The 17,264-nt window shown below is 38.6% G+C and overlaps 3 protein-coding genes across 3 annotated transcripts; all 3 read left to right on the forward strand.

Moving 5' to 3' along the window:
• Nucleotides 1-77: 77 nt before the first annotated feature.
• On the forward strand, nucleotides 78-2,522 carry ATC70_002254 (uncharacterized protein; the record flags this gene model as incomplete). The annotated part of the gene is made up of 3 exons (XM_064821633.1): nucleotides 78-152; nucleotides 217-760; nucleotides 817-2,522. 3 exons carry the CDS (start codon nucleotides 78-80, stop codon nucleotides 2,520-2,522), a joined length of 2,325 nt encoding a protein of 774 aa, XP_064681319.1.
• Nucleotides 2,523-9,759: 7,237 nt separating this feature from the next.
• ATC70_002255 (uncharacterized protein) lies at nucleotides 9,760-10,503 on the forward strand (the record flags this gene model as incomplete). The annotated part of the gene is made up of 1 exon (XM_064821634.1): nucleotides 9,760-10,503. The coding sequence occupies one exon, from the start codon at nucleotides 9,760-9,762 to the stop codon at nucleotides 10,501-10,503; it is 744 nt and encodes a 247-aa protein (XP_064681320.1).
• A 5,376-nt stretch (nucleotides 10,504-15,879) lies between these two features.
• On the forward strand, nucleotides 15,880-17,238 carry ATC70_002256 (uncharacterized protein; the record flags this gene model as incomplete). The annotated part of the gene is made up of 2 exons (XM_064821635.1): nucleotides 15,880-16,416; nucleotides 16,471-17,238. The coding sequence occupies 2 exons, from the start codon at nucleotides 15,880-15,882 to the stop codon at nucleotides 17,236-17,238; spliced, it is 1,305 nt and encodes a 434-aa protein (XP_064681321.1).
• Between the last annotated feature and the right edge of the window lie 26 nt (nucleotides 17,239-17,264).

A 17,264-nucleotide genomic window follows, 5' to 3' on the forward strand; every position in this document is an offset into this window, starting at 1 on the left:
ATAAACAAATGATTGATTTTTGCTTCTCTTTCGCTTTTTTTCTCTTCACCCCTTTTGCTTTTACACGTACATTCACCATGCCTAATTCTGCTTCATTGTCCACATACACGACCATGATGAGGGTCAACTCCAAAGGGAGACCTTATGCTAAAGTATGTAAACGCACACAGAATATAAAAAACATGGCGCAGTGTCTAAATTGGATGGTTCTCGTAGGATCTGTTTGATATATATTCAGCGTTACTGATACAGCAGCCATTGACAGACCACCGATCCTTGTTTCGCACATATCCGTCCACATATACCACAGACGAAGCTGTCGAAAGTCTAGGCAATTTGGAGTTTACACACCTTGTATCGACGCCAAACCCGCTAGATGCCAGTAATCCCATACTGACACGCACCACAACCACATTCAGCATGTCCCGAGCCATGGCGAAAACGCTAGGTCAGCATTTCATAAATGCTCGGCTCACTGAAAATGCCACAGATCCACAGAATCGAACAATGAAAGATCGCGGTATCTGGTCACCTACGCCCAAGGGCAAATATATGATTCAAGACTTTAGTCGTCGTGCTCGGGTGCCCATCAAGCACATGCAACCACACTTGGCTCCTATCCAGACTTTCCCCATCGTGCAGTTTGAGCGGCTGCTGGATGACGACCAGATATCATTTTCCAGACAAAATATGATTGAAGCATTCAAGACAATGATGGAGTGGCTGCCCACAGATACCATTTTGTTTGACGATGTCGCTGGTAAGTTGCTTGTGTCATTTCAGGAAACCTTAGGCGTTGATGTGTTCTAATAATAGGCGTGAGTAATGAGAATGTCGCGCAATACAAGGACGCATTTTACGGGTATCAATGCTTTGAATGGATCAGTGAATACACCAGTGTGGTTTCCAGTGAGGAATCTGAAATGATTGCTGCTGAATTCGTGCAATACGGCTGGATGCTGCAGATATTGGACAAATCAGACAAGCTCTCTGTCAGAAAAGACGAATCGACACTGTTCAAATACGACAAGCGGACACAATACTATTTGACAGAAAAGGGAAGACAGACCCTAGAGGCAAACCGATTTCTACATGGCAGCTCGTCCAATCATGGCAATCACCATGCTGTTCCATCCTCCAGATCGAGAACCCAGAGTTCCGCAACCACCACCAACACAGCAACAAGCAGTGGCAGCAGTAGTAGCAGCATCAAAACAAACAATTCAGCGCCACCACAAACACCATTAAAAGCAATCAACCTTAATAAACCAAAAAAGGAGGAGTATGCAAGTCGATTGTTGCCCACCACGGCGGTTACCCCATTGCCCGATTCGACGATTGTCATACCCAAAGCTATCATCACCAAACAAAAATCAGTCGTTGGTCAAACGCCCTTGCCAGCTTCATCAAAGGACATGCAAGTAACTTGCTCATCTGAATCCATGCTGCAAATTGAGAACGATTCTTGTGATTTTGGCTTTTCATCAGCACCTTCAACGACATCTTCAGCAGCAACGACAGTCCCGCTACCAGCACCATCGCTTTTGGCAGGCATTGAGGATGATCACAAAAGTGAAGAAGGTCAAAATTTGCAGGAAAGATTAGACCAACTAAGATTGCACAACAGAAGCGATTCCGGCACTGCCTTGTATGCATCGTCAGAGCATTGTCAACAACATCAGCCCAATTCTCAGCATGCTCGGCTTGAAAGCATTCTTGAGGATCCGCTGATCCGCATGCACTTTCGCCATTTCCTCAAGTCATGCTTCTGCGAAGAAAACATCAACTTCTGGGTTGATTATACTGCTTTGATCAAGAAGCTAGGCTATGTGAGTGAAGACAAGAATACCATCAGGCCTGAAGAAATTCTCTCTTTGCCGTCAAAGCTATGTGACTCGCTGCTTGTCCATTGTTGCTCCATCTACAACAATTACTTTTGCCCTGAAAATGCACCAAGCGAGCTGAATATCGATCATGGCCTTCGATACGACATTGTGCAGTACATGCAAGCTACATTTACAAGCACTGTATACTCTTCAGACGAGGAAAATGCCAACACAAAGGCTGTAGTGGCTGATGCCTCCAACGTTCCATTTGGTTCCATTTCGGTGTCATCGCACGGTATACTGTCATCAACTGCCATGTCCTCCTTCAGGAGAAGGAAAAGAAGAGCCAAAAAAATCAGTCTGGGCGGTGGAACAGGTGTCAACGGCAATAGCAGCGATCTCAGTGGTACGAGTGGAGCAAGTGTGGATGACTTGCTGCTTTTATCCATTCGAGATGGCATCCAAGATTCGCCTCAGACATGTCTCTACAAAATCTTGCATTTATACGACCAAGCCAATACCCATATTTGTCGTATCATGGCGCAAGATTCTGTGCCCAGGTTCATGAAAACGCAAAGGTACAAAGAGCTGATGAAATCGTATTATTTATCGCTCGAGGAAAGGCAAAAGAAGCTCGATATGCATGGCGAGGATGTTGCGGAAGAAAACGACGAAGAATATGTTAGTGATGAATAGCTCTTTGATTGTAATCATGACATAATAAATTTATTGTCCCTACACACTTTCAAAGCCTTAAAAAAGGAAGGAAGTTGATGCTACAAATATTTCCATGGACTGTTGTTATTAGATGCAGGGCTCAAAAAAAAATAGCACGGTTAACGATAGTACTATGTAATTCGCCACCTACTTTCTATACGTTTCAACAGCATTTATTACTGTATGGCCTTCATGATTAGAAGGATATTGAGTTTGCCAGCCTGCCCCACTAGCCAAAAGTAATTCCAACTCAGACTCGCGGTCTGCTCCAGATTGGCCATTTTTCTGTTGTTTTTCGACTTGATTGATTTATTTTGCAGGATTCGACTATATAAAACGTAATGATCATTCGATGCTTCCTAATACATTATTGGAGTGCTTTTCATGGCGCATCTAATGGTACCAAGTAAGATAGATATTTTGAATAAACTTATTGAGCAATTTATGAAAATATGAAAAGAGGTTTCTGGCCAAAAAGTCGAATTTTTACATATCAAAGTTCCTCAAAGATGATTTCAGAGGTTACGTTAGATCAATAGAAACATTTTGATTCAATAAATACCATAGTAAAAGTCTTCACTATCAAGGTCAAAAACGCGATCGTTTGATTTTCAATGAAAACCATGAGGGGTTCCTCATGTTTTTTGGTCCAATTTTGACCATGTTTGTTGGGGCCCCAAAAAGTTGAACAATAATGGCAATAAGTAAGTGCCAGATGAGAGCAATTCTTTAGTGCTATTCTGACTGCCTGAAAGGGTTTTTAACGCGAGAAAATACAGCTCAAATACATTCAGTTTTTGCTGCATTAGGCGCACTTTTGAGTAGAAAGGGGCATTATCAGTATACTCTTTGCTTGTATATAACTTATTTACGTGTATACAAACATGGAATAACGCATAAAAGTCAGCTCCACAAATATAAGGGCTTTTCATATGCAAAAGGAGGGTTAAAATGGAGGCGACAGTATTTTTGGTAATACGGACAAACGCAATCGATAGCACGACTGGCCGCTACAAAAGTTGATTCTTTTCTAAGCGAAGCAAAAGTAGAGAGCCATTCAAGTTGTAGACACACTCGTTTAACATAATAAATTTTACATAAATTTATTGTTCATAATTACTAGCTACCATAGTGGCAGTTGGCATGTATAGTATGATTACAGGATATTTTAATCAATGCCGAGGGGATGTTATGTCTCACCTCGTCGCATCAGATCCTGAATGTATAAAACAATTTACGATGCCAGTTTCTGATCCATCCAAGCTCCTAAAGCCAAACCTTTCCAAAGAATAATCGATGGTGCAGTTGGATTTTTCATTGGAAGAAAGTAAGGCTGAGAAATAGAAGTTTTTTGACATAAACCAGCTGTGAGTAATGAGATTCATATAAGAACCATTTAAATACGAGTGGTTACGCATGATAGATTCATAGATGAGATGTTTCAAAACACTGTACTATTCAAAATTGTTTGGCGATAACATGTTTCGCTGTGGTTTGGCCAAGAGTCAAAGGCTTGCTGCACAATCAACAAAGAAGAAGAATGGCTGTTCCAATCCCCTATGTTGATGCTAGAGCCTTCGGATTGGGATCGTTATATGCTTACTTCAAAGAGTTGCTAAAAATGTAAATGAATTTCTAGTTGCTACATTGGTTGTTGCTGTGTTAGAAGGGCTACAAGTAGTATCTATAAAGGTTAATAAGGTACTCTTGATGAATGTATGCGTCTGCATTGTGGAATAACATGGACAAACTATGATAACTGAAGTGCATCTCAACTATCAAAGCGCTGAAATTTATCAGATGTGATAAACGTTGTACCAGAGATAAATTGCTATTTTGACAAAGGTTTGCTTCAATGTTGTCATCGTGGGTATTTAAGGTACAGCTATCTGTCAATCTATTTCCAAATGCGGATATTGTAATTCTGATAGATCAGAAGGTATTTATAGTTATTTGGCAATGCCACAGCAATAGGACCTGAGTCTTGAATACGGGATAAATTATAAAAAACCTTGAACCAGTTAACGAGAATAATGTGCTGCGTAAGAGCTCATAGACTACCAGTTAAAAACAAACAACAAAGATGATCCAAAATAAAGTGTTCTTCCTAGTAGATTTGATGGAAGAGCATTTGTCAGAATTCAATTCCACTTTCAGGGACGAAAGGTCATTGGCCAGCACACTTTAAGAACCAGGATATAGATTAGCCATTTGATAGCACCACTCATATTCCTTTGTACTGTCTGAATAAAGAGATCTTAATCTACTACGCATCTCTGCTCGTGCTAGAGTCTTGTTCTGTATTATACAACGCATAATACATTTGCCTCTCAGAGGTGATTTATATCCTAAACAATGCTGCTCATTTTACGAAAAAGGTGGAACAGCTATTCCAATCTCTATGCTAATAATAGAGCCTTTTTTATATATCAAGGCCCATATATATTCACGTTGAAAGGTCTCCTAACATATAAAGTGATTTTCAGTCGCTACATTTGTCGTCAAATAATTAAGCCAGGAAAGTATAAAGGAACCAATATATATGAAGAAAACCAGCGTTTCGGCAAGCATTATTATATGCAAAACTGCCAATTCAACAGCACTTCTTCTCTTTTAACTAGATTATGCTCCATTGCGTTTGCTCTACCAAATAAGATCTCGTCTGGGAACCTACTATTGCGATGTTTCCTTTCAAAAATTGGGTTCTAGTCCTCAAATTGGAGCTCATAGTGGCGAGACATGTTTTCCTTTAATAATAACAAAAGTATAGAAACCTCCATACGGTGCTCAAGTCTATAAAATAAGTGCAAAGCGTGGTATGGCTAGTAGAAATGGTCAAAAAACTGCATATGCGTCAATATAACGAAAGTTAGTTTTGAGCGATCGTTTTTTATGAATTTAAAGAGGTATAACCTTTTCGGCAGTGTAGCTCCTTGAAACTATTCAAACCCGTCATTTAACTATGATTTATTGATGTCAATTCTTGTATCACAGAATTTGTAGGTATCATGAATCTCTGCTTTTAGCTCGACTTTGAAACAAGGTTTCGTTGTTTGATCTACCTAATCGTGCTGACACCAACTCAGCCTGTCAGGTACCGGCCATTTTCCCGAAAATATGAGTGTTTAACAACATCGTGGATAGACTTTAAATTTAGCTTTAAGGTTAGATACACAGTAGTATCTGTTGTGAACGATCATCAAAGGTGCCCTGCTGACCTGACAAGCATCTTGGTCAATCAGAATAAGCCGTGAGATTCAACTTTTGCAGTGTATCATTGACACTCAAACTTTAAAGCTAATACTGAAATCGCGCATTTCAAAAAGACAGTGATGCATCATTTCTAAACCGGTTCTCCAAATGCGTAGAAACAAGCAGTTCAAGCACCGATCACATCAGATCATAAACTTTGACAAGAAACAGGATTCAGTTACGATCCATATCATGGCATGTTCAGGATAATAGATTGGATCTATTATCCTATCACCCAAATCAACCCATCTAATACCCTATCTTCACATCAAATCCCTCAATTCGAATAATATATAAGCCCTCTTATTTTCAATGTAATAAACGATATTCTTTACCTGATTAATTTCATACTCTTTTTTATAAATAATTTATTTTTGATAAAAAATCAGACAGGTCAGAGCCTCAGAATTAGAATAAAAGCGTCGATAACTTAGGTATTGAGCTCCGTACAATGCAGAACATCAGGAGCATTAGACAGACCTGCAATCTTCTTACTTCTTTGGCCGCAAAACATACTACGCCTTGTTTATAGATCAAATTCTGTCCAAATCTAGCCATTTTCAAACACGAATAACTCATGCCACAAAACGTTCTGTACGCTAGGAATAACACCAAACGGCTCTCCTTTGATACGCCTTACTTACTGATGTTTTATCTCAAATTTTTTTGGGTCATTGCAAATTCATGAAAATCCTCATATTTTTCGTGTGTACTAGTAAGGGGAAATTCTTAAAAATCAAACGATTGCGTTTTTCACCTCGAAAATGAAGACTTTTCTTAAGATATATATCAGATCAAATTGATCGTAAAGATGGAATGCAACGCTGAAACCTCTTTCTATGAGACTTATATATGTTGAATTTTGACATATCCATAGAAAACTTGTTTTCATATTTTTGCAAATTGCTCATTATTTTCGGTCTGAAAGCTAAATGTAACCAGCATCACTCGGTGCACCTTCATTGACTCTTTGTGAATGCATTAGAAAGTAAAGTATAACAACGATAATTTTCATAGTCGAATTTAACAACAACGTTTAAAGAATGTCAGATCACGTCAAATTTGAACACGAAAATACCCCCACTGCACAATTTCAAATTTGAGTGCCGCAGCGACAGCTACTGTGACAGAAGACTGAGGCCGAATCTACTGGCTGTGACGTTGGATAGGGCGCCCTCTCATTTTTTCATACCAACGTTTTTTTCACCCTTTTTCCAAAACGCGCTCAGTATCAAACCATGTTGATTTTGGAACCCTTTTGATTTAAAATAACACTCTATCATCTGATAACACGGCCTTGCACTGTTAAAGGTACTTGATACTGCTTCTTTGAATTGGAATATAATAGGTACCATTCGATAACGAGCACAGAAAGATATAGAACAAGTACTAATAATCGAATTTGTTTATTAGGTTTCGATAATTTGTTTTACCTGTTTGATGTGGGTGCTGCTGCCATTACTTCTCTGCCACCTCCTCTGCTGTCTGCTTCTTTGGTTCATTATGTCTGGCTGTTGCTTTTTTGGTCTCTATCTTTGGCGGTTCCTTCTTTAGTCGTTGTCTAGTCTCTGGTGACGCTCGTTATTCGGTTTTTCTATGGTGCTGCTGTTCTTGCTACTGGTGTTCTTGCTACTGGTGTTGCTATTGATGTTGCTGCTGCTAGTCTGGTCTTTGTTGGTCTGCTATCTCTGTTGTATGCTTGTTCTTTGTTCTATCTCTGCTGAATGCGTATCTCTGGTCTATCTGTTGTGGTTCTGGTAAGTGGTAAGTATCTTTTTTCTTCTGGCGGCGATAATATAAATCTTCTTTGAACGTTTGTATTATTGCTTGCTTTATCGTGATAATGCATTCGTAATGTTTGCTTTGTTGCGCTTTTTTTTTTCTTTTTTTTGTTGGCTGTGATATGATCAGTTCAACGGATGCTTGCAATGTTGTTGCTTCTTATGTATGAACAACAAGCATGATGTGCTGCTATATATCTGTATTGCCGTTGCAATACTACTTTGTTATATGGTCGTGGATTGTTGTTTGTGTCGCCTCTGACGCTTCACATGAAACAACATTAGTCATTATGCTGCATTGCACACTTATACTACCATTGCTCATGCAATTATGTATGCTTGTGTTCCTTTGCATCAGACTATTATCATGCACTTTGCTCATGTATGCATCTTTGTTGCAACAACAGCGAGCTGTTCTCAACATTCTTTGATGTTGTATTTCTTATGCTTTTCTTTAACTCACTTTTTTTTACGTGAGTGTTGCTTTTTTGCCTACATACTACTACTATATTACTACTATAGTACTGTAGCATGTTCTTTTCTTGTTCTTTCTTTTATCATGTTTCTTTGAAGCATACCTTTTTTACGTTGTGTGGATGTGCCTATCCCTGAAGCTCAACAAGACATTATCCGAGGCTAGGAGGTAGATAGGCTGCCTCCACTTGGTTATCGCTACTTACTTTAGTGATGATTGAGGGTCTCAATGCCTGAATTTAAAGCTAGGTGGTGTAAGTAAGGCATGCTCTAGCACTTGGGGGAAGTTTGATGATAGCAGCGGCTATATTGCTATTATAGCGGCGCTTAAAATTTTGCCTCACATCAAAACAGAGGGAAACCCTCGCAATTTTTTTTTTGGGTCAGCGGAGTTTTCAAGCGATTTGATTGGCTCAGAGGTTCAGGGACCGAAGGATTCTAGCTAGTTGATTTTCTGTTGATCTGCCATATAATATAATTTGTTTTTGTAATAATAAAACTGTAACCAAATGAATACATTCTAAAAGGTTTTTTGTTCAAAAGTAATATAAGGTGGAATCACTGGATTTACCATCCATTAAACAGTTTCATTTGAGGAATATTTCATTAAATCTATTATTTAGGGATAAGGGTATAATAGGTACTGCAGTGGTTCACTGGGTACAGGGTTCTCCCAGTAGTAACAAATGCCCCACCAAACATACGATGTACAACATCATCATTGATTTCTTCCTCAGAATAACGAAATATAGACAGAGTTTTAAGCACAAAGAATAAAAGGATTATAATTTGTAGCTTAGAAAAAATGTTTGATATCACAAAAACAAGAAAAGCCTTATTATCTGAATAAGATCAGGCACGAAAACTAAAGATTTATTGATAAAGACAAGAGTTATCCTTGTTGTATTCACACATATAACTGTTCCTGAATCACAATATCGTGGATTAAATTCAGTAACTGTTGCATACAAGCATACATCTTAGGGTACATTCGCTTTCTCCTCAAGCCATTTTTTACAGTGTAGCAACATAGATGATGTTTATCATCGTATCTCGTCATATCTATGTCTACAAGTCCAGTCAATTGTGTGTGCACGGATGCCTCAGGAACTATAATACTGTAGGGGGAAAAACTGTCCCGTTCGTTCAAATAATCTTGACTTTTACCCAGTATATTGCCAAAACTCAGAAAACAAAGCTACCCCATACTGCGTTCGATAGAACAGCCTATAGGGATTACAGCAACATAAAAACCTTATGGCTGGACTATATTCTAATCCCAGTATAACCAGCTAAAGTGAGACGTGGCAAAAATGTTAGGTGGGTAATTCTAGATGATATAAAATGGTTGATATCTTTACTTCCAACAGACGTATTGAAGAAATCTAAAAAACTACGCGCGGTATGCTCAGGATATTTAATATCCCAGGAGCACTCTAAAAGTATAAAAGAAGCTAGTTTCTTCATGTTTTTTCTTTTTTTCTTTGCTTTCTTATTTTTTTTCAAAACTTTTCATTTTGCCTGCTCGTTTAACACAAGATTTGCGCAACATTCTCCAATCTTTGCTCCAACGTGGTCTTTCGTTCTCAAAGATAAAAATTTTGTATCCAGGAGTGGGTAACTCTACTCTTACAAGGCTCAGAAAACTATATTGCCCTGACCCAGCTAGACCTCTTGGCGGAAGACCGAAAAAACTTGGTGCTAAAACTATGTCCCTAGTGCCAAGAGAACTTCGATCAGGTGCTTTAGATAATCCCCGAGCAGCACAAGAAATTTTAAGATCGATGGGCCATGATATGTCAATTAATGGCATCCGCAAGTCATTGAGACGAAATGGACTTAAATCTCGTAGAAAAGTAAAGACCAATTTTGTTAGCAAGACAAACAAGCGGCTTCGATTGGCGTGGGCTAAAAAGCATAGGCATCTTACTATTGCTGATTGGCGTCGTTGGGTGTCTTCGGATGAAACAAGAATAAACCTTTGGGGCTCAGATGGTAATTCTTTTTACTGGACGAATGGTGGCCGAATCATGCAGTCGTATCAAGTCAAGTCTCAGTTGCAGAGAAATGACGGTGGGGTCATGTTCTGGAGTTGCATAACAGCGGAGGGGCCTGGTTATGGTACTACCATTATTGAAGACGCAATAAACTCGGGCTTGTATGTCGATATTTCGAAGACATCATTGAACGATACTCTTGAGCACTTTGGGAAGACACCATCTGATGTGCGATTTCAACAAGACAGAGCAACACCGCATACATCGGGCATTACTAAACAATGGTTCACCGACAATGGGTTTAACCTAGACGAAATCATGGATTGGCCACCCCAAAGTCCCGATCTTAATCCCATTGAACATGTCTGGCATCTCCTAAAGCTTCGTCTTAATAAGTGTCCCACTAGGCCCTCAACAAAAGAAGAATTAGAGCGGCGTATTAACATTCAGTGGTAAAAAATAACAGAAAAAGAGTGCCAGAAATATATTGATAGTATGCCTGCCCGAATCAAGGCTGTCATCAAGAGCAAAGGTGGTTCAACTCACTATTAATGATTTTATAATAACATGTACATTTTTCTATATTTATTTTTTAACCAATAAAACGATTGGATTTTAGTTTTTGAAAAAGTTATAATTATGTATAGATAGCACTACTTTCTCTCATTCAAACGATATATATTTCGACTTTGTATACAAAGAAATGACCAAAAACTTGTGCAAAAAGACAAAATTTTAAACGAACGGGACAGTTTTTCCCCCTACAGTAGCTTGTAGGATTAGTCATGATAGAGAACAATAGGTGCTGCTATTGCGATATCTGGCAAATGCTCTTGATGTTTGATTTAAAGTGGTAATCAATGCAAGAGAAATGGCCATAAGGGTCGATTTGAGTAATCTTGATGGGCTTGAGTGAGCTATCGTCATAGCATGATTTAATGTAACCTTATGGTTTAAAGTGTGATGTTTGTTATTGAAGTATGGAACCCTTTATCTGGGATATTGTGCAACTACGGAAGCAAAGCATAGTTGTCATATTTGAATATGCTTGTTATTGATTTGATTTTATTCGGATAAAGATACATCATTTTTTACGACCATCATGGGTGTGAGTGAATACGCTGTGATCAGGAGTGGTTCATTCACACGATGTGCGAGATAAGCGTGCATCTTTACTATAGTGAAGTGAACTAGACTAGAAACCCATCATAAACAAAGCCCAAAATAAATGTCATCTCTATCAAACCATGCTACCATCAGCAGATAGGCATGCATAATAATAATATTAGCATGATGATAGCATGGGTTAAATGCTCTAAAATAAGAGATGACAGATACTAAAGTAAATGTCAAGGGTATTGTAATGTGTTGTATCATAAATATCCCTAAAAAGGATACAGGCTCAACAATAAAGAGCTATTCTTTACGCATGATTCAAAAACCATATATTGAAATACCGTTCTTGATCCATCAGATCAACAACTAAATGACCCAACAAAAATATATAAAGTAATGGAATCACTGGCAACTACTAAACTGCTGCCAGATAAGAGATATAAACCAAATAATATAAATAGAGACGTAGAATATACATTTTATTGCACATTATCTTAATTTCAAATAAAGAAGGATTTTAACAGTATTCTACCTGCTTTTTTAACCCCTTTTTTACTGCAACCCTTTTATTACAAAAACAAATTATATTATATGGCAGATCAACAGAAAATCAACTAGCTAGAATCCTTCGGTCCCTGAACCTCTGAGCCAATCAAATCGCTTGAAAACTCCGCTGACCCAAAAAAAAATTGCGAGGGTTTCCCTCTGTTTTGATGTGAGGCAAAATTTTAAGCGCCGCTATAATAGCAATATAGCCGCTGCTATCATCAAACTTCCCCCAAGTGCTAGAGCATGCCTTACTTACACCACCTAGCTTTAAATTCAGGCATTGAGACCCTCAATCATCACTAAAGTAAGTAGCGATAACCAAGTGGAGGCAGCCTATCTACCTCCTAGCCTCGGATAATGTCTTGTTGAGCTTCAGGGATAGGCACATCCACACAACGTAAAAAAGGTATGCTTCAAAGAAACATGATAAAAGAAAGAACAAGAAAAGAACATGCTACAGTACTATAGTAGTAATATAGTAGTAGTATGTAGGCAAAAAAGCAACACTCACGTAAAAAAAAGTGAGTTAAAGAAAAGCATAAGAAATACAACATCAAAGAATGTTGAGAACAGCTCGCTGTTGTTGCAACAAAGATGCATACATGAGCAAAGTGCATGATAATAGTCTGATGCAAAGGAACACAAGCATACATAATTGCATGAGCAATGGTAGTATAAGTGTGCAATGCAGCATAATGACTAATGTTGTTTCATGTGAAGCGTCAGAGGCGACACAAACAACAATCCACGACCATATAACAAAGTAGTATTGCAACGGCAATACAGATATATAGCAGCACATCATGCTTGTTGTTCATACATAAGAAGCAACAACATTGCAAGCATCCGTTGAACTGATCATATCACAGCCAACAAAAAAAAGAAAAAAAAAAGCGCAACAAAGCAAACATTACGAATGCATTATCACGATAAAGCAAGCAATAATACAAACGTTCAAAGAAGATTTATATTATCGCCGCCAGAAGAAAAAAGATACTTACCACTTACCAGAACCACAACAGATAGACCAGAGATACGCATTCAGCAGAGATAGAACAAAGAACAAGCATACAACAGAGATAGCAGACCAACAAAGACCAGACTAGCAGCAGCAACATCAATAGCAACACCAGTAGCAAGAACACCAGTAGCAAGAACAGCAGCACCATAGAAAAACCGAATAACGAGCGTCACCAGAGACTAGACAACGACTAAAGAAGGAACCGCCAAAGATAGAGACCAAAAAAGCAACAGCCAGACATAATGAACCAAAGAAGCAGACAGCAGAGGAGGTGGCAGAGAAGTAATGGCAGCAGCACCCACATCAAACAGGTAAAACAAATTATCGAAACCTAATAAACAAATTCGATTATTAGTACTTGTTCTATATCTTTCTGTGCTCGTTATCGAATGGTACCTATTATATTCCAATTCAAAGAAGCAGTATCAAGTACCTTTAACAGTGCAAGGCCGTGTTATCAGATGATAGAGTGTTATTTTAAATCAAAAGGGTTCCAAAATCAACATGGTTTGATACTGAGCGCGTTTTGGAAAAAGGGTGAAAAAAACGTTGGTATGAAAAAATGAGAGGGCGCCCTATCCAACGTCACAGCCAGTAGATTCGGCCTCAGTCTTCTGTCACAGTAGCTGTCGCTGCGGCACTCAAATTTGAAATTGTGCAGTGGGGGTATTTTCGTGTTCAAATTTGACGTGATCTGACATTCTTTAAACGTTGTTGTTAAATTCGACTATGAAAATTATCGTTGTTATACTTTACTTTCTAATGCATTCACAAAGAGTCAATGAAGGTGCACCGAGTGATGCTGGTTACATTTAGCTTTCAGACCGAAAATAATGAGCAATTTGCAAAAATATGAAAACAAGTTTTCTATGGATATGTCAAAATTCAACATATATAAGTCTCATAGAAAGAGGTTTCAGCGTTGCATTCCATCTTTACGATCAATTTGATCTGATATATATCTTAAGAAAAGTCTTCATTTTCGAGGTGAAAAACGCAATCGTTTGATTTTTAAGAATTTCCCCTTACTAGTACACACGAAAAATATGAGGATTTTCATGAATTTGCAATGACCCAAAAAAATTTGAGATAAAACATCAGTAAGTAAGGCGTATCAAAGGAGAGCCGTTTGGTGTTATTCCTAGCGTACAGAACGTTTTGTGGCATGAGTTATTCGTGTTTGAAAATGGCTAGATTTGGACAGAATTTGATCTATAAACAAGGCGTAGTAGGTATATTGCCAAACGAGTAAGGATAATATAGTTTCACTTGGTTATCTGGATGTTCTGAACTGTACAGAACTCAAGTTTTAAGCGGTAAACGCGTGCATTGTAATTTTGTGCCATAAATCTTTTTTTTCGAAAAGTGCTATTATAGTAATTCCAAAACTTCATTGATACTAATGTGTAGTAACTTCGACTCTAAAGATATGCCTGGATTAAACGAAATGCTAGTCAGGTCAGCAGAGCATATTTGATGATCGTCTACAAAAAAGATATTATATCTAGCCGTAAATCGAGACTTAATAAGTCTATCCACAATGTTGGACACTCATCATCAAGAATAAATGGCTGATAATGGACACGCTGAGTCGGTGTCAAAGCGATAGGGGAAACAAACATCAAAATTCTGTATCAAAGTTGAGCGAAGAAAGATTTACGATGCTTCTTATAAATTCTACGGTACAAGAGTCGATATAGGTTAGCCTCAGCCAAGTTGTCCAAAATCTATTTATCCAAGCTAAGTTTTGCTACAGTAGTGGCGCATATAAAGTTCTCTTTGCGAGCCAGCATTAGTCAATGCACACCCTAAACGTATTTTATAGACTTGAGTACCACATGGACGTTTCCGTAATGTCATTAAAAAAATGTACTTTTGCCGTGGTAAAGTAAACTGCATTTGGGGGTCTTCAGTATCGACAAAGGGCGCAAAGAAGCTTTCTCCATTTTTTTGATGAGATGTGCTGCATAATAGCTTAAAGCCTTTGCCAAACGACAACGAAGCATGATATAATCAAGTAGTTTTAATTAGAGTGTCTTTCAACTTTTTTCAATTATGGCTCTATTGCTTGTAAACAAAAGGTAATATGGTGAACTTGAAAATGATAACCCTGTTTCGTTAATATAATATTATTGTACGGCTTTCGCACTGTGTCTTTGCTTGAACAATTTTCGGATGCAACACTGCTCATCGATTTTTGTAATTTGAAGAAATCTTGTATTTGATAAGTAGCTTGTTTTTCTTTCGCTTAGCTGTTTATACATTCCTACTTTTCACTTTCATCAAGCCTCAATACAATAGTAGATAAACTTTTGCTATGGTTCAATGATAAACTGGTGTTGTGTGTGTACAGCATCTGAGGCAAGAACGGATATTCAATGACACAAAATCAAGGAGGGCCCTTGTATTCACGATTATTAAATGGTTTGTAAATAGGACAATCTCTGTTAACCTGCTTGGTCTCTCATGTTGTATGAAGTACACGATTTCTTCTATCAAATCTGCATTAAGCGTTGCGAAATCGCGCATTTCAGTCTTTGGATACGGATGTTGAAAAGAGTTATCAGCATAGCAGTTGGCAGAAGAAAAAGTTGCTTCTTATTCCAGTATATAGCCAATGAATAATAAAAATGTATGTTTTGAGAGTATCTAGCAGCACTCTTCTATTACAAAAATTAGGAATGATGGTGCCATCAATCACCGGGTCTGTGAGTTTGGGATAAATTAGATTCGTTATGTAATTCACGGACATTTTACATTATGTATGCAGAACGAGATGTACATGGGAATTTAAATGATTGCACAAGCCCTTACTAAATTCAATCTTATACATATCGCATTAACTGAAATGATTATATCCTTGCCATGATCTATGCACAGCGAAACTCAAATCTTTCTATAAACCTGAGAGAAAGCTAACAATCTCTTTTAGTTGTCGAATTGTACTTGCACATGAAAATGGCATCATTGTTTTGTTTTAGGTCAAAATCATGGCACGATTATGTCTGTGTGTTTTACAGGATTGTACTCCCAAGACATTTAGGGTGATTTCAAAGCCGACGACCTGCTTATTTAACACTCACACGAGCCAAACTTTTCATCTCTTTCTCTTTTCTGCTTTTTCCCATATCACAAGTTTATAGAAAATGGAAGCTATTGATGATTACGCTAACGAGAACATCGCTCGCTCCGTCGCTTATACCGCCCTTGATCACAGACAGCAACATCACTATCTAGGCCTATTACCAATCTCCTCACAGCTTTTACGTCAACGCGTTCGTCTCCTGGGACCAAGCGAGAATAATCCAGAAGAGTGGGACAAGGTCGTTCAGTGGCAAGAAGATAACTGCCCTAGTATGATTGAATCTCTTTGGTCAAATCAAGGATCTGTGGCCGATGAGCTCTACCAAAAGCCAGTCTACTACAAGCGTATGGATGCTAATACCCTGCATGCGATCATCGAGTTTGCCGAGAAGGATTCTCATCATTTTGTGGTGATTTTGTTGCTGGAAGAAGGTCTTGGAGATATTTCTGACATCAAGTACTACAACACAAAAGAGTTGACAGAGGAAGAATGGCTGGATATATTCACAAATTGGTCAAGAACGATTGAGGATGCTGAGAGAATCTTTTTGACAAAGGTGACAAGGAACAAAAAGACGTTTACTGCCAGAACACCCGATGTAAGTTATTCTGAATCATACAGTAGGGATCTGTGTTGAATAAAAAGTGCATAGAGTGCCAAAGAGAACAAAGAAGCGCCAGAGGATTATTGGGGCGATTGGTCGTCCGATGAAGGCTCATGTCGCAGTCAAAGATCAGGCAATCCTCGTCGACCTCATCCCCTTAGCGCTGATTTGAGAGACTCGGATGATTCAGAAGATGAATATTACACAAGATGGAGCAAAGATCCTGGAACTCTAACTCCCGGCCCAGGTGATGCAGAAGAAGAAGGACCAAGTCAATCTAGAACAAGCGGACGTATCTTACAGCCTTTGAGCGCACTGAACGATGAACGCAACCAGGAGGAAATAGACGAAGAATATGACCAATCTTACAACCCCTTATTTACCGTCCCCAGTGTGCCCAACTTGATGGACGCTCATACTGCTGCTCTATCAGAGCTGACACAAATGCTTCAAACATCTCTCCCTCAACAACGTAACAACAATGCTAATCGTCCTTTTGTGCAACCAATGACTCAAATCAATCCCCTCCCCAAAGCAGTTTCCCGGTTGAGATCAGGCATAGAAGATGTGAGTATTGGCGAAGAAGAAGACAGCAGCGACGCCCATGATACCAACAACAAATTTCCTGGTGCTTATCCCGAGTCAGGCACTCAATCACCTGCACGTAAACCATGCAACACACAAGAAGTCAACAAGGAAGCTGGAAGAGGGTTGTTTATGAAGAGCCTAAGTGCACTGATTGGCGCTGCACGTTTGTTGGGATATGAAGGAAAGGACATTTTGGAGATGGTGGAAGAGATTGTGAATCGTTCCTAGTGGAGATAAAAAAAAAAGACTGACAC

The sequence above is a fragment of the Mucor velutinosus genome (genome assembly GCF_035048745.1).
Source record: "Mucor velutinosus strain NIH1002 chromosome Unknown tig00000093, whole genome shotgun sequence".
NCBI classification, from domain to species: Eukaryota; Fungi; Mucoromycota; class Mucoromycetes; order Mucorales; family Mucoraceae; genus Mucor; species Mucor velutinosus.